Source organism: Narcine bancroftii, chromosome 4 (genome assembly GCF_036971445.1).
Source record: "Narcine bancroftii isolate sNarBan1 chromosome 4, sNarBan1.hap1, whole genome shotgun sequence".
Lineage (NCBI taxonomy): Eukaryota > Metazoa > Chordata > Chondrichthyes > Torpediniformes > Narcinidae > Narcine > Narcine bancroftii.
The window spans coordinates 6,060,555-6,079,145 of NC_091472.1; the positions used below are offsets into that span (position 1 = coordinate 6,060,555).

Sequence of the window (18,591 nt, forward strand, 5' to 3'; positions counted from 1 at the left end):
GATGGCGATTTAAAAGTTTGATCGCCCTGCAATTTGAAAAGTGCTTCCAGCACCTTTGGCCCAGTAATCGCACCCGGGTCCCAGGTGGGACTGCGGTTTAAAAGGAGCTAGTATTAGTGAGGTGACCTTGTCTACCTGCCTCTAATACCACTCATTCCCACTAACGACTCAATGAAATCTGGGTTTTGTACCGTGTGGTTCTACTGTACATTTTGTACCTTGACAGGAAGCCCCGGCTTTAACACCTCCCGAGGGAGGTAGAAAAATCCATTCACAAAGAGAAGAATCTCCTCATTGCACCCTTAAATTCTGGGACTGTGACCCCTGGTGACTGTGACGACCCCTATCCATGGAACAAACTTTATTACTGCAGCCTGGTGCTTTTGAAAATCAACTGGAAAATCATCTCTCGGCACTCAGTGCATTGAACCCTCAAGGAATTTTGGGTTTCGATGAGATTTGGTTTATTTCTTTGAGAACAGTGGTCTCAATCTTTTTCTTTCCACTCACACCCCACTTTAAGTATTCCTTATGCCATCGCTTAAGGTGGGATGTGGGTGGGAAGGGAAGGTTGAGAATCACTGCTCTAGACTCAATGGTTATGGAAATATTTGGCTTGAGAAAAATTGTCGTTGGCCCATTTCCTTTGGAGTTCTGAAACCGTGCACATAACGAGTCAATGAGGGACGATTAAAACAGTGGTTTTCAAACATTTTCTTTCACATCCCACCTGAAGCAATCCCTTACTAATCACAGAGCACCGATGGGATAGGGAATACTTAAAGTGATGTGTGAGTGGAAAGAAAAAGGTTGAGAACCACCGATCTAGAATACAGCCCTATTCTTGATACAGCCGCTGTGGTGATATGCAAGTTCTCTGTCACATGCAAATCCTTTACTTTAGATTCAGAGTCCTAAATTGTGTGAAATACCCCCCATTGTGTTCTCACTTAGACCCTCGATAAAGACAGTAAGCATCTTTACTCGCGTCCTCATATCCTCTTGTAACGTAGTCATTTACCTCCTCACGGAGCTTCAAGGAAGAGTAAGAGTGAAAGCAAGAAACTGAAACAGCATTAAGGGGACAGAACAAGACTGAGGTGATTTGGCGAGAGTGGGAGAGGGAGAGACAGAAAGGGAGAGGGGAAAGAGGAGAAAGAGAATAAGAAGAAAGTGAGAGGGAGAACTTGAGTGAGAGAGAGGGAGGGTGGGAGAGAGGAAAAGTGAGATGGAGAGAGTGAGTGAGAGAGACAGAGAGAGAGGGATGGAGAAAGAAAGTGAGAGGGAGAACATGAATGGGAGAGAGAGAGGGAGAGTGGGAGAGATAGGAAGAGGGAGAGTATGAATGAGAGAGAAGGGGAGGAAGAGAGAGAGAGAGGGATGCAGAAAGAGAGAGAAGGAGGGAGAATGGGAGAGATAGGAAAAGAGTGAGAGGGAGAATGTGAATGAGAGAGAAGGGGAGGGAGGGAGAGAGAGAGAGAGAGAGAGAGAGAGAGAGAGAGTATTGCCAGGTGTGGTGGTGGGGGCTGGTAAAATATGAACACACTCAAAAGGTTCTTAGACAGGTACATGGATGTAAGAACAATAGAGGGTCATGGGTGTGAGAACAGGAAGGATTTGACTTCCATAGGTCGACACAGCAGTGTTGACTGAAGGGGGGATAGTGAAATCAGAGAGCAACATGAACAAGGGATCTTGATGAGATCAAAAAAGTGAGAGCGGCACAAGGACAAGTGAAAGATTGTGAGGTCAAGTGAGGGAGAAACCGAGAGGCATAAAAGACAATGTGAGGGTGAAAGAGGGCAAACACAGCAAGAATAATCAAGAGACCAAGGGCAAGAGGCCCTGAACATCGTATATAAAGTAAGAGAGGGAGCAGAAAAGAGAGAGTGCATAAAGTGGAGTAAGAGATGACAGGAAAACTGAACAAGAAGTAACAAAGAATAAGCTGGCAAGAGAATATGAGTGAACGTGTATACAATAAATAGACTTAAGGAACAAAAGAGCAAAATAAACGATTGGTTTCAGTGAGACAGAGATGGAGAACAAAGCGAGAAGATCAGGGGCATGAGGTTGAGTGTAATCAGAATGGGGAGGGGGAGAGAGAAAGAAAAAAAGACAGAGAGAAAGAAAGAAAGAGAGAGAGAGAAGGTTTGAGAAGGATTGGTTAGCTATGGACCAGTGAGTTGCGAGGTCGGTGCCAACGGACTGGTCAGCCGTCCACCGACAGATCAGTGTGGACCAAAATGCTTTTGGCTCGCTCGCTGTGTAACTGAGTTGCTGGCTGTTCCATTGTAGTGTATCCCCTGACTGATAATTATCCCCACCGCATTCTTCAAGAATTAAACTGAGGAAAAGAGAGCTATAAATATGTTTGGTCTGGTTCCACGGAGGAGTGAATGAGAGCTTTGTAATCGAAGCTGCAGATGGCAAGGCCTTCAGAAATCTTCTTACCAAGTACTTCCAGAAGAATCAGGGTTTCCAAATGCACTGAAGGAGCCGTCAACTCGCTGATACGTTAACTCTCTTTGGTAACCTGCAAAAACCAGAAATGGTGCTGATTAATGTTCCGACGCCTACAAGGGAATTGGACCAATTTGACGTGCCAGGGAACAAATGAGACACAGCTTCTGTGCACGATGGGGACAGGAAGACTCAGTTAGGGCAGCAATTAGCAATGAGATGAACACCAGACCAATTTCCAAGCCCCAAATATTGATTTATGGGAATAGTAGCACGGTGATTACATTATTACTGTTTCTTCTACTAATCCAAAAACATGGGCTGAAATCCCACAGCAGTCGGTGAATTGAAAGGCATTTAATTAAATCAAGCTGGAATGCTTTTAAAAATCCCTGAATCTGCTCAGATGACCATGAAACCACTGGATTGTAAAACATCCATCTGTAATCTTTTGGGGGGGGGGCTTGGAAGTGGGCGGGTGGAATTGCTGCCTCTACCCAGTCTGAGGGGCTGACACACCAGTGGGAACGTCTCTTAATCAACCTCATCAGCCGCACAGCATGGAGGGGCAATGAGCAATAAATGCTGTCCTTGCCAGCAATGGCCATATCCTGCGAGGACACGGCAACAAATAGTTACTGGCTCGGAACCCGATGCATTCCCCGTGCAGGGTCCCGGCCTGAAACGTCGACCATCCCGCTACCTCCATAGATGGTGCCTGACCTGAGAGCTCGTCCAGCAGTTTGATTTTAAATACTCCAGCTGAGCTTGTCTGGGCTTTAGTGCTCCAGCTCTCTCCCCTTCCCAGCCCCTTCTTTCACTCCCCCTCTCACTCACCCCTTCTTACTATCTCCCTCTCTCACTCCCTCTCCCTCCCCCTCACTTCCCCTTCTCACTGTTCTTCTCCCGCTCTCTCTCCCGTTCCCTCTCTCTCTCTCCCTTGCTTTCCCTCCCCCTCACTTCCCCCTCTCACTGTTCTTCTCCAACTCTCTCCCATTCCCTCTCTCTCTCTCCCTCCCCCTCACTTCCCCTTCTCACTGTTCTTCTCCCGCCCCCTCTCTCGCTCTCTCTCCCCACTTTCTGCCTCTCTCCCTTGCTTCTTCCTCCCCTCTCCCTCCCTCCCCTCTCCCTCTTTTTACTCTCCCACCCTCCTTCCCTCTTTCTGTTGCCACACACACACTGGGAAGCTGGAATTTTTCCTCAGGACACCTTGGACCACGAGGTGGAAAGGTCACAACAACCCCTTGGAGATGGCCCTTCCAGTCAGACAGGGTGAGTGACGTTCCTCCTGTGCAATGCCTCTCCTCAGCAGAGTGATGCCGGGCGGCACAGTTTGCGCAACACCTTTGCCGCGCCAGCCATCGGGGCAGGGGTTCGAATCCCACACTGTCTGTAAGGAGTTTATACCTTCTCCCGGTGCCTTTGTGGGTTTTCCCCGGGGTCTCCGGTTTCCTCCCGCCGTTCAAAACATACTGGCAGTGTAGGTTAATTGGGTGTAAATTCGACGGCATGGACTCGTTGGGCGAAATGGCCTGTTACCACGCTGCATGTCTACATTTAAGATTTATCATCCAATTGTACAAGTACAGCCTGATGAAACAGTGTTCTCAGTGCAACACACTGGAAACGCACATACAGACATAACATGCATACGGAAACATGATACATGTGATCAGTACATATCTACAAATATTAAAATAAATAAATATTACTGTTAAATATATAGTAGAGTCTCAGAGGGTCAGTGTGAAGAGTCGTTCAGCGTTCTCACTGCCCGTGGGAAGAAGCTGTTCCTCAGCCTGGTGGTGCCGGCTCTGATCCTCCTGGATCTCTTCCCCGATTGGAGCGACTGAAAGATGCTGTGTGCGGGGTGGAAAGGGTCCTCAATGATTTTGCGCGCCCTCTCCAGACAACAATCCCGGTAGATCACGCAAAGGGGTGAGGGAGATCCCAGTGATTCCACTCCGCCTCATGTGGTCCTGTGGATTGACCTCTGATCTAATGCTCGACAGCCACCGTACTGCCCTGTGATGCAGAAGGCCAGGACGCTCTCGATAGAGCTCCTGACAGAATGGTGCCCTGCCTCAACCTTCTCAGGAAGTGCAGCCTCGAGACATCCCATCTGAAAGGCGACACATCTGGCTGTTACGCATTCCCTCTCCGGTGTGCTGGACCCTGTGATTGTCACATCTGGCAGAGCTGCTCCTCTCTGTGCAGCTCCAGGGATCCTGACTTGATCCCTACCTCTGGCGCAGTCTGTGTGGAGTTTGTACATTCTCCCCATGACCGTGAGTATTTCCTATGGGAGCTCTGGTTTCCTCCCATATTCCAAAGATGGCCTGCTGTGCATTCCCCTTGGTGTGGGTAAGATTAAGGATTCAAATCTTCAGATGTTTCTTTCATCGGGCACATAATAAAACATTAAAAATGTAATATAGATGAAATATAATATAAATGAAATTCTTCAACTTCTGTCTTTCGCAAGGTAAACCAAGAATCGCCGTAAAGATTGCCCCGCGCTCCTACCAATAAGAGAAAGAGAAGCAAAAGGGTGTCCCTTCAGAGTCACTGAGTGTCTGTGGATTCGCCTCCAGCGGTCCCGCAGCCTCCACAGCCGCACAGACTCCTGTTCAAAATATCAGCAACTGAGCTCCGGATCCAAACCTTCGAACGATTGGGAAGCCTTCAGTGCCCCAGGCCCTTCGGGAGCTCTTCTCGCCCCCAGTGCCCTCTCGAATCTTAGTTCCAGTTCCTCATTCCCACGAGGAGCCCTCAGCCTGGGCAAGTCCCTCGACCGCAAGTCGCCAAGTGCCTGCGCCTGCGTGGGTCCTTCAGCTGCAGAGCCCCTCGCTGGTCCGCTGCCATCCTGTAGGACCGTCTTCTAATCTTCTCCTTCTCAACAGTGGGTGCGGGGGGTTGTCCTTCTCATTTCCTGTGCCTTGCACCAGTCCGCTGCTCCCCCGGAGTCTGCAATCCCTTGTGGTAGGCTGTCCAACACATGCACTGTCATCTTGAGCATCCACCCTGCGGTTGCAGGATTAAAAAAAAAATACCATCGGTTCCTTTAACAGGCCATTTAAAGTCTGTACGGAGCCATCGGCATTAGGACCGGGCAGTAGGACCCTACAAAGCACTGTTGTGTCTCCGGTCACCGCTGTCAGGATATGGGCCATTGGAATGAGCTCAGGTAGCCAACTTGGTTGGCATAGACAAGTGGACCCAAAGGGCCTGTTTCTGGGCTGTATGAATGTATGTGTCATGTAAAAAGATGTCTGATCACTGGTGCATAATCAGTCGGAGCTTTCTTCTGTTTTGTATAACTGTAAGGGTGGGACTTGAACCACAAACTTGCTGACTCAAAGGCTACAGAATGCGTGTGACCCACTGTGATGTGGTTGACATGACAGAACCCTGAGGCAGTCAAACACCCATTTAGAACTGATGCTTCAGTAGAGAGCTGGCTGCTCTCCCTGCAGAGTTCACGGAGGAGTCTGAGGCTTTGTCTGAAAGTCCTGAAACATCCCAGTGGGAACGTATCTTGGTCTCTATGCGTGTTCTGTCTGGATGTGTGTCTGCGCAATTTACGGGTCGGTGGGGGAGGAGGTGACTGGACAATTGTAGCGGCTCTGTGGCGGCACTTCAACTCCCAGGAGGCATTGACCCGGTCGTGTGACGTCAGCGCGTGATGACATCAGTGCGTGTCAAGCGCGTGATTCTGGCTTTTAAAAGGTTGAGCGGGTGAGGAAGATTAATCCATTTGATTCACTCTAGAAACGCCTTGTGTGGTTATTTTGTCGTGTCCACTGCAATTCCGGTGGCCACACAACGCTGTTTCCTCATTTTATCGGATGATAATGAACTTGAATTTAAATGACCAAAAGGATGGGAGTTGCTGATGCAGATGTCGGAGTATGAGACTGAAGTGAATTGCAGGCCCGTTCCTCACTAGAACCACAGAACATTGTAGCTCAGTAAACAGGCATTTCAGTCTGTCCCAAATATTTATTCTGCCAAGTCCCACTGACCAGCACTCAGTCCATTTCCCTCCCATTCAATACCTGTCCATATTTTTCTTAAATGTTCAAATTGAGCCTGCATTCAACTGGCAGCTCATTCTACACTCTCACCACTCTCTGTGTGAAGATGTTGCCCCCGAATGTTCCCTCTTGAACATCAAGCTGGCAAATCCTTTTATCCTGATCCTTAAGGCACAGGGTGCTCTGCATCTGGACTGAGCTGCCAGAGGAAACTGCAGAAATGCTGAACATTCAAAAGGCATTTGGACTGTTATTTGGATGGGAAAGGCTTCGGGCCTTGGGACGGGCCCACAATGTCATGCATAAAATGGGTTGAAGAGCCTGAAGTCTATGACAATATGACTCGAGAACACTCATTTTACCACCTAGAGCTTAATCCAGGCAAATGTGTGGTGTTGCACTTTGAGAGATCAAAAATGTAAGGTGAATGGCACCCAGTTAAAATAGAACATTATGGCACAGTACCGGCCTTTCGACCCACGATGTTGTGCTTATATAAACCTGTGTAACAAAGTCTTCCCTACCTTGCACCCGAAGCCTTCTATTTGGTTTTTTACATCCACTTGCCAGTCTAAAAGTCTTTGAATGTCCCTATTGTACCAGCATCCAACACACCACCCCTGGCAATGCATTTCAGGGACCCACAAGACTCTGCGTAGGGTCCTGACATCTCCCCTAAGTTTTCTTCCCCTCGCCTTAAACAGACGTCCTCTGGTGTTTGCAAGAAAAAGGTTGGCTGACAAACCTTCTCAGTGCCACTCATAATTAAGCCTCTCATCTATCTCTCCAAAGGGAAAGGCCCTAGCTCTGTTCACCTTGCCTCGTAGGACACATTCTCCAACACCCTACTCAAGCTCCTTCACACTATCTCCATGGCTTCCACATCTTTCCTGTAACGAGGCGACCAGAACTGAACCCAATATTCCAAGTGTATTTTAATCAAAGTTTCATAGAAGCAACAACATTATCTCAAGGCTCTTGAACTAAATCCCACAAATAATGAAGGCCATAAGCCACTTTATCTATCCTATCAATCTCCGTGACAACTTTGAGAGAGCTATGGATTTGGACACCACACTGGTAAGAATCTTGCCATTAAATTGTAAGTAATTACTTACAATTTAAGAAATAAATATGTTTTTGCAGGTATAGCAACCTTATTTGCATAACGTGAGGTTGAATATTTAAGATATTTATTCTGTTCTCAAGTCTTTATGCCCCTGTTCTTTCCCATATTTGAGATCCAGGTAAAAAAAAGGAGCTAGACTTTCTGGACTGGATTCTAAATTCTGACAGCTCTTCTTTCTAACGTGATCCTTTTCCTTTATTCACTTTCTCTCTCTTTCTCTTCTATGTTCTATCTTCCTTCTCCTATCGGGGACTCATTTTGGGGGTGGGGAGGAGGAGGGATGGGGTTAGTTGGGAACATGGACAGCCCTTATCAATGATATTTTTTTCACCTTATTCGATGTGTCCGTAATGGTTAAATCTTGATACTTGTTCAACCAAAATTAAAATAAAATATCCATAAAGAAGAATCCTGCCATTAATTATCTGCTCCACCTTCAAGTTCGACCTTCCAAAATGCATCATTTCACTTATCTGAATTGAGCACCATCTTCCACTCCTCTGCCCAACTCTGCCAACTGCCTATATCCTGACGTATCCTACAGCACCTTAAACCATTCCGTCATCTGTCGACGTACTGACCCATCCTTCCATTGCTTTGTCCAGGTCGTTTATAAAAATTGCAATGAGCAAGGGTCCCAGAACTGATCCCTGCTGAACTTCACTAGTCACTGATCACGTTCCACCTATTACTACCGTGATAGGATATTTTGAGGTGGTTTGGGAGGAATTGCTGGAGCAGGTTGCACACACACATATTTCAAAACACAGAATTTTTTCAGGACTTTTGCAGGGTGCTTTTCGCAGAAAGAACAACGAAGTTGCAGAATACAGCTGGCCTGGGGGAGCCTGTGATCTTGGCAGGCAGGGCCAGAACAGTTTTGCTCTCAGAGAGGGAGGGTGTGAAACAGAGAGAGGAGTCACAGAAATCAATTCCAGAGGGACAAGCTGGAAAACTTTGGAAGGCTGCCTGATCGAAGGAGAAGACTGGCAGTCTGAAAGGTGACCTGAAAGAAAGAGGATCATCTGGAGAACCTTGAAGGGGGCAGTTTCGTCAGCAAGACTGATTGAGAAGGAATCAGTTGCAGATGTCCTGGAACAAAAGGAATCTCTCTCTGAAAACCATTAAGAACCCTCTTAAGTGGTAACCATCTGCCTGTTAAGCACCAAAGATGGGTGAACTTTGTTAATGCTAACTTCTGTGCACAGAACAAGAATGGCCTGCAACCAGTGAGATTAGACTGTGATCCAAATAACTTTTCTAATCTTAAGTATATATTATACACACCTGTGCTTAGTTTTAGAGGGGGGATTAAGTAGGTGAGGTAGGTTAAGTAAGTAGGTTAAGTAATAAGTTTAATTCTGTTTTCTTGTTCAATTATAATTAGAAACTACTTTTGTTTAAGTAACCCTGTGTTGTGGTGCATATCTATTACTGCTGGTTTTTGGGGTCCTCTGGACTCCATAACACTACCCTCTGCTTTCTGCAGGCATGCAGACTCTGAATGTGCACAGCCCCCCCATGGATCCCATGCCCCATGTCTTTGGGAATGAGCCTAACATGTGAAACCTTGGCAAATCTTCAAAAAATTCAATTAGGCTTGGGAGGCACAACCTGATGCAGCCTGAGAAGACTGTATTTTCTAAAAGTAAAACCACAAAGCTGGAGAAACTCGGCAGGTCAAACAGTGTCCTTTATATAGCAAAGGTCAAAGTACAGAACCAACGTTTCGGGCTTGAGCCCTTCATCAAGACATGGAGAAGATTTTCAACCATGGATTTTCATGATTTACTACTTGTACCTTTCTAAATGTTTGCGAATCCTGTCTCTGAGCATCCTTTCCAATGTTTGCCCAGCATTCACTGGTCCATAATTTCCAGGATTACCTTTTTTTAAACAAGGGGACCGCATTTGCCATTCTCCAATCCTCCGATACCTTCCCTGTGGTGAGGGAAGATGCAGAGATAATTGGTAATGCCCCAAAATCTCCTCCCTTGCTTCTTGTAGTGGCTTTGGGTATATCTCATCTGATCCTGGGGACTTATCAATTTGAATATTTCTCGGAAGATCCAGCACTTCTTCTTTCATAAACTTAACATGCTCTAGCACATAAGCTTTTTCCAGACTGACCTCAAATTGACCAAGATCCCTCTTTCTGGTGAACAATGAAGCAAGGTATTCATTTAGGACAGTGGTTCTCAACCTTTTTCTTTCCACTCGCATACCATCTTATCCCTAAGCCATCGGTGCTCCGTGATTAGTAAGGGGTTGCTTAAGGTGGGATGCGGGTGGGAAGGCAAGGTTGAGAGTCACTTCTCTAGACCCAATTGTTACTGAAATATTTTGCTTGAGAAAAATGGTCATTGGCCCATTTCCTTTGGAGTTCTGAAACCATGCACATAACGAGTCAATGAAGGACGATTAAAACAGTGGTTTTCAAACTTTTTTTTTCCACCCACATCCCATGCTAAGCAATCCCTCACTGATCACAGAGCACCGATGGCAGAAGGATTACTTAAAGTGGGTCGTGAGTGGGAAGGAAAAGGTTGAGGACCACTGATTTAGGACCTTCTCTGCCTCCCTTTAATGGAAGGACTCTTCAAAGCATTGATGTACAGAAGGATCTGGGGGCTCAGGTCCATAGATCCTTGAAAGTGGCCACGCAGTGGAAAGGGTGGCAAAGACAGTGTGTGAAGTGCTTGGCTTCTTTGGGTGGGGCATTGAATATAAAAGTAAGGAAGTCACATTCCAAAATGAAAGGCACATTTTTATGTATCAAAATTGCTACTCCTCGAGCTTTAGAGTTAAAAGAAGATGCTATCGCATGCCTGACCCAATCCCGTTTCAATATCAAATGTTCTTTCTCAGTCAGATGAGTCTCTTGTAAAATTGTAATGTCCTCCTTCATCTTCTTTTTTTTTTTAACTTTATTTAAAGATTTTATCACAGGAATAAAAAGAAAAATTACATTTAAAGAAAAAATATAAAATAATATAATTACAGTACAACATTAATAACCTAACTTAATTCAACCTAACCCCCCTACATATATAAGAACTAAAAAAAATCTATATATAACAAAACCACCCTTCCCCTCCCCCAAAATAAAGAGTGAAGAATTAGTAAAATTAATAATATCATATAATAATACCCCTTACTAAATTACATAATTAATAATACCCCTTACTAAAAAAAAACACACACAAAAAAAATGACAAATAAAAATAATTAAAAAAAAGGATTTATCAAATCTAAAATATCACATCTAGGAACATACTTAAATCAAACTTAATTGCATGTACTTAACAAATGGAGTCCACTTCAACTTATAAAAAGACATCTTATCTTGAATTGAAGAAGATATCCTTTCCATAATTAAACAAGACTTCATCTCTAAATACCACCTATCCAAAGTTAGTATATTTCTATCTTTCCAAGTAGATGCTATACATTTCTTGGCCACTGCTAAAGCTAAATAGATAAAAGAAATCTGATAATCATTTAATCCTAAATCAATTAATGATTGCATATTCCCTAATAAAAATATATCAAGATCTAATACAACACAAATATTATATAGTCTATTAAATATAGATTGAAACTGTTGCAATCGGTCACAAGACCAAACAGTATGTAAAAAAGTACTAGCTATCTGATCACAACGAAAACAACAATCTGACTTACTAAGATCAAATTTTTTAAATTTTTCTGGTGTTAGATATAATTGATGTATAAAATTATAATTAATCATCGCTAATCTAGCATTAATCAATTTCCGAATACTATTTTGACAAATTTCCATCCAGGCTTCCTCACCTTCATCTTCTTGATATAGTCCAACACACGTTTCCTTCTTATTGGATGATTAAGCCCATTAACATTAAATGTCACATAATTCAAGTTATTCATTGTTCCCTTCAAAATGGGACCCAACACAACTAACCCTTACACAAATTATAAGCTCCTTAAAAAACCCTAAAACTACCGATATATAAAAAATTATATTAAAAATATCAAATGAAATAAAAACCTATATATGAAAAATAAAAAAAGACCCTAACACAAAAAAAAACACTTTAGTGGTACCCCCCTCTATTAACCAGATGTGGTCAAAGCCACTAGTGGTAGACGACTTCAGAAGATTCTGAATCCTCCACCCCCCCCCCCCCCCCACCCCAGCTGATAGCCCGATAACAAAAAAAAAACTTTTCCATATTCAGACAGTCATCCCAAGGACTCCATGGCACCAGCAACTAGATCATCATCTCCAATCTCAATCAATTTCTGCCCCTCCAAATTCTTCCTTCCATTTCCATTCCCATTCTTCTTTGAAAAATCCCCATGGTTTCAGCTGTTTCTGCATCTCAAAACTATTTGGATCATTTAGTAAAGAATTAGCCACTATTAAAGCATCACCCTCGTTCTCAAAAAACTGAGCCTGAACAATACCATAAAACACTTTCAACACAGCTGGATATCTAAAAGCAAATCTATAACCCTTCTTCCATAACACCGCCTTTGCTAGGTTAAATTCCTTACATCTCCTCATAACATCCTGACTCAAATCGGCATTGTTGCCCTGGACCACCAAAGGTCCCTGATTTTGGTGAGCCTTCTGCATTACCATAAATCATCTCACAACCTTGATACCGCACATATCAGATCCATTCCTTCTATGTCCTCTGGCAGTCCTACTATCTTTACGTTATTATGCCAACTCTGATTTTCCAATGAATCAATTTTCTTCATAAATTCTCGCTTTTGCACATCCCAAATCTTTCCACATTGTCATTGCAATCACAAAATGCCCACTTAATTTCTTTAAATTCATCTTGCACCATGTGTACTGCTCTTAGACTTTTATTTACATCCTTTTTAATTGTAGACACTTCATATATATTGGACATTTTCCCTCTCAATTCGGTCAGTAGAGTCTTATTGTCCATAAATTCCTGCGTAACTTGTATTGCCATATTGTCCATTCTACGCATTAAATCTTCCGATAAATATACAGTGGCATCCCCTTCAGCAACTGAAGCTTTAAAAGTTTGTAAAGGACGGGATTTAAATCTCTAAGGCCCACCTTCAATAATTCTTGCAGCTTGCAATATTGTTTCCTCTTCTTCCTCCTCCTCTTGTTCCACGGCGACCATCTCCGCCCGTGCCACTTGGCTGCGGGTCTGAACCGCCACCCCCCTACCCCCCCAAGACCGGGCCGACATTCCCGCAGCCTGGGCCTGGTTTAGTCAGGGCCTGGAGGCGTAGCTCCTCCGACTCTGCACCAGTGGTTATCATGCCGCCGGCCACACTACTGCGTTCACGATCACGTTCGCAGACCTCCTCAGGCATGCATCCCGTGTCGCACTCGCACCCCCCCCACTCCAAAGCGGGAATCACCGCGTTGACACCATCTTGCATTTCTGAATTTTACCTGGTTTAGAGCAGTGGTTCTCAACCTTTTTTTCTCCAACTCATATCCCACCTTAAAATAATTTTTTAAAAAATTTAACATACAGCACAGCAACAGGCCATTTCAGCCCATGGGTCTATGCCGCCATTTTACACCCAATTAACCTTCACCTCCAAACGGAGGCAGGAAACCGGAGCCCCCGGGGAAAACGCATGCAGACGTGGGGAGAACGTACCAACTCCTTACAGACAGCGTAGGGATTCAAACCCCAGTCCTGATTACTGGCACTGTAATGGTATTGCGCTAACCATGCCGCCTCACCCCATGCCAAAAGTGCTCTGTGGTAAGGGATTACTTAACATGAGTGGGACAGAAAAAGGCCTGAGCTTTTATATAGTCAGGATAATGTGAACTATTTTGTAACCACGTAAGAATACACCCTTCTCACTGTAGTAACTGTAGTCCACCACTGTGGGGTGTATGAACATGTATATGAGGACCGTGATCAGTTTCCTGAGATGGTGGAAGGCATCAGTAAGTAAAGTCTCTTCAGTTATTTGAATCTTGCATCTCTTAAGTTATTTAAGGAGCTTCCCAAGTAACACAGAGATGTAACAGGAGAGATAGGATGAACTTGGGTCATTTTCTATCATGTCTCTCTACTCAGCCATAGAAAACAACCTAAGGTTGGTTGTCCAATCACTACCATGGCACATACCCTCTAATCCACTGGTGGTGGTAGTGGTAAAGGCCATAGATGCTCTGTGGTTAGTAAAGGATTACTTAAGGTGGTATGCAAGTGGAAATTTTAAAAAAATGGTTAAAAACCATTGTTTTAAGGAGGTGTATGCCAAAAATTATTTTCATATAGAGTGGTGGGTCCCTGGAATGGGCTGTCAGGAGTAGTGGTGGAAGCAGATATAGTAATATTGTTTAGTAATATTGTTCTAGACCAGCCATTCACAACAGGGGACCACAGCACATTTAAGTAAAAGCCTTGTTTTCTGTTCTCTTCGCATAACATAGTTTTTTTTAATGATTTCTATAGAGTCAGCAAAAGAAAACTTGACTGTTTCACAGGGAAGGGGGCCCATCAACTTTGAGCAGAGTCCTAAGGGAGGCATCGCTGGCTGAGAATGGCGGTTCTTGATAGACACATGGATTTGAAGGGAACTGAGAAATTGAAACCATGTGCTGTCAGAAGAGATATAGTTTAATTTGGGCATGGTGTTCATCATAAGCGGAAGGGCCTGTTCCTGTACCATACAATGTTCCATGTTCAAAGTAAACCTACCCTGGTTCATGTAAGACAAAGCTTTCGTCTCCATCTCCTCTGTTACTTGGTTAACAGCCTTCAAGTACTGCAAGATGTAAATGTTTGGAGCAAATCGGATCATGTTTTGTTCACCACAGCCATAGGGCATCTGAAGCAGGTCTTCCAGACCATGAATCGATGGTCCAAGGATATCACCTGAAAGAAACAATTGATTGTCACAAGACTTATCCATTTCCTCAGATTTTCTTGGCCATATTTTGGCCCAGTTCCCAAAATATCTCAGGCTTTCAGCAAGGTATAAACCCATTCAGTTCAAACATGAATAACTATTTACTTCAATGAAGAGGTCCCACAGTAAAAACGCAATATTACTGAAAGAACTCAGCAATTCTCACAGCATCCAGAGGAGGCAAAGATATATAATAACCGACGATCAGGCCTGAGCCCTTCTTCGAGGTATGAGCAAAAAGAAGGTGGGGGGGGGGGGTTTCAGATGCGAATTGTCCCATAATAGCGGCTGACCACGTGTTCCAGGGGTCCTTGCTAAGATGGCGCTGCCCCCACCTTGGGCATGAAGTCCGCAAACCGAGTGGGAAGGGAAGGTTGAGAATCACTGCTCGAGACCCAATTGTTACTGAAATATTTGGCTTGAGAAAAATTGTCATTGCCCGATTTCCTTTGGAGTTCTGAAACCGTGCACATAACGAGTCAATGAGGAACGATTAAAATCTTTCTTTCCACCACATACCACCTTAAGCAATCCCTTACTAATCACAGAGCACTGATGGCATATTTAAAGTGATGTGTGAGTAGAAAGAAAAAGGTTGAGAACCACTGTCCTTTGTAATGCAAGCAGGGGATGACAAGAACGGGTTCTCTACACTGAACCCACGCTCAAAGCATCAGAGCGTTACATACACCTTTTCAGCAGGGGTCTTCATGAGACCCTTACAAGTTTCACATGAGTTGCACACACCCTGGCAATTTTGTGTTTACAATAATAGCTTCCTTGTGATGTCTAAAATAGTCTGGGAAAGTCAGTATCTCTATTCCAAAACATAATTACATTCTTGTGGATAAGCTATTATCTCACTGTGGCACAGATATTAAGGCAATTCCCACCAACTTGCAAGTGGCTGCTGTGATTTTCTTACTTAACTCATCGAACCTTTGTTAACCATACTCGTTAAACTTATTCTTTCAGTTTGTACGAAGAGGGGGTAGCATAAGGTAAACAGTTTGAGTCTCTTTCTTTTGCAGAGTACTGATTCTAAAATAGAAGGCATAGATTTAAGGTTGGAGGGAAAATATTGAAAAGGGACCTACTTCACAGGGAAGGTGCTGGGTATGTGGAACTAGCTGCCCGAGAATGTGTTAGAGGTGGTATAATGTACCAGACCAGCAGCAATGGCAATTACCAAGTCAATGGTATTTTCAAAGACTAAAATTGTTATTATTAATAACATACTGAGATCCCGGTTGCATCGCTGATAGCGCAGGTGTCTGTGGACCCCAAACTTGGCAAATTTTGAAAGATAGTTGGATGGGGAAAAAAAGATGGGTTTGACCATCACTCAGAATCTCATCAGAAACAACAACAGAGCGCAGAAATACAAAATCCAAACGGGCAAGAGAACGACTGATTCCACCTGCACTGAATTCGTCCATCATTATTGAATGAAGATCTACCGGGACCAATGCCTGAAGAGGGTGCACAAAATCAGTGAACCGGTGCGGACTCGAAAGGCCAACATGGCCTGTTTCCGCTCCGTAAATGGTTATATATGGTTATATCACTTCTAAATTAACTCTAAACTTAACCACACTGTGTGCAAATGTGTGTGTGTGTGTGTGTGTGTGTGTGTGTGTGTGTGTGTGTGTGTGTGTGTGTGTGTGTGTGTGTGTGTGTGTGTGTGTGTGTGTGTGTGTTAAAACCCAAACATTTACAGTTTAAACTTGACTCTGAAGAGACGATTTTAAAGTTCAGACTCAGAAGGCTTTTGTGTTGAAATATAAAGTCTTTATTGCTGTTCAAAAGCAATTATGGAGTAAGTGTGGGGCATCAGATTTCTTTAAATTGTTGCTCAAAGGGAATTGTGAAGTATTTTAAAAACATTAAGCCATCAGAGCTCTTTAAAACTCACAAATCCCTTGTAGAGTTGTTTTCAGAGCAATGTTTCTTCATAAGAGTGATTTTTCCTCTCTTGCATGGAGGTTTCAGAGAGGCTATTTTCTTCCACAATTTTACCACCCAGGTAAGGGCAGAATGAAGTAAACCATCTAAAAATGGTTATATTTCTTATGCAAGATTACATTTGCATTCTTAATCAAAAGTGATCATTTCCATGGACACAATGAGGCTGCCCTCTTCACCTTAAAGAGACAGACAGAAGTGGTCTTCCTCATTCAGTCACTGTGGACCTTCTAGATTTGAGAAATTTTTTTTTAATTTAAATATCATTCTAAGCCAGTAGTTCTATTCTCCTTTGACCAGGAGTAACATGTACCTTTTCTGGCTACTGAATCTTCAATCCTATCTTCCCCATAGGATGGTCAGCTTCTTCCGGTTTTCAAAATGCCTCTGGTTCAGTAATATATTCTCTCTGAAATGCCTCATCACATGACATAATTTCTGTCTTTGAAGTTTATAATGCCTTCTTCAAAGGTATGAATCGTGAGCCAACGGACTCCGAACTGTCTACTGGCCATTGAATCAAAAGTCCTGCTTTGTTTGAATAGATACCTCTGAATTTCCATTCTAAGAGCATAGGTACAAGAAAAGAGTCTTTGACTTAAACAGTTGGCCTCCTTGGGCAATCCCATTGTCCTAGGTATTCCAATCAATATTGATTCCACCTGCACTGAATTCGTCCATCATTATTGAATGAAGATCCATTCTAAACACTTCTAGTTTTATTGGGGTGGCTTAGCAGACTTAGCGACACTGAAAATTGGTTAGAGTGTAAATGTGTGCATTTGTGTGTCCCTGTGTCGAAACCCACAAAAATAACGACTAAAAATTTATATTCTATAACTAAAGATTAACATCAACACAATTCCGTCACAATGATGACAACTGTTAACTATCACAAGACTGGACAGGAAAGGCCTCAAGAGGACATGGTAAGTGGGTCTAGCCTGTTCAATGTGGGGCAGCTGGGCTGCATGCCCCATTTCCATTCCGTAGAACTCTACACTCTACTGGCTGCCAAAGTGCAGGGAACAGGCTCTGATCTAGACATTCCTGGAATGTAAGTTTTGTTCCTGGAAGATCCATCACATTGGCTTCTCCGAAGACAAACTGTGATGATTTCCATGACCAAATAGTGAAGGGGGGATTGGGAGATGCGGAAACAGACTGGACTGCTGATGTAGAGTCTAGCAACACTCTTTGCTCCCCAGAGAAGTCATTGGGAGGCAAAAATTAAAATTAAAATAAAGGGAAATGTATTCTGCATCTGTCTACTTCAGATTAAATAATCACCTTAAAATGAAAGATTGGACACAGATGTATCCTGCAAGAATATTTCCATTCAGAAGGGAAAAAAGGGAACCAAAAACCTTTCTAACAATCATGGCCCAAAATAGAACTACTGGCTTAGAATATTTAAATGAAAAAAAAATGTTTCTCAAATCTTGAAGGTCCACAGTGACTGAAATATGGTGCACATGTTCAGACCGCCATCAGGTCCAGTATCGACTTCCAGTTACTGCAATTACTTCCTGGGTCAACGAAGTGGCTTCAGTTGTATTGGCTGGCCGGGGAATGGACATGGTCTGATGGTGTGAAAGGATCATGTTCAAAACCATCTGCACCTAAAAAAAAATAAAAGCACCCTCCACTCAAACCGCAGAATGTTCCGTGTTGAGAGGAACAACGTGGATCACAAGATACAGGAGCAGAAGTAGGCCAATCGGCCCATTAGACCTGCTCCTCCATTCAAATCATGAACAGATCCATCCACTCACTCTGCTCCACTCCCTGGTCTTCTCCCCATAACCCTTGATGCCCTGACTAATCAAGTACCTGTCAATCTCTGCCTTAAATGCACCCAACAATCTTGCTTCCTGTGGCAATAAGTTCCACAGACTCATGACCACTCGGGATAAAAAAAATTTCATGCATCTGTTTTAATTGGCACCCTTTTATCCTGAAGTTGTGCTTTCTTGTCCTAGACTCCCCTGCAATGGGGCAGTGTTGAGATGGACGGAGGGACCAGTTTCTCTGCTCTATCACCCAATGCTTCTTAGATTCTGATAATTTTAAACAGAGACA

General features: G+C 43.6%; 1 protein-coding gene across 1 annotated transcript in view; it reads right to left on the reverse strand.

Moving 5' to 3' along the window:
• Positions 1 to 18,591, reverse strand: part of cd109 (CD109 molecule) — a 490,209-nt gene that overhangs the window by 67,953 nt on the left and 403,665 nt on the right. Inside the window, exons 23-24 of the mRNA XM_069930693.1 lie at positions 14,334 to 14,510; positions 2,455 to 2,536 (exon numbers count right to left, since the gene is read on the reverse strand). Coding sequence (XP_069786794.1) covers positions 2,455 to 2,536; positions 14,334 to 14,510 — 259 coding nt within the window. The remainder of the gene's footprint in view (positions 1 to 2,454; positions 2,537 to 14,333; positions 14,511 to 18,591) is intronic.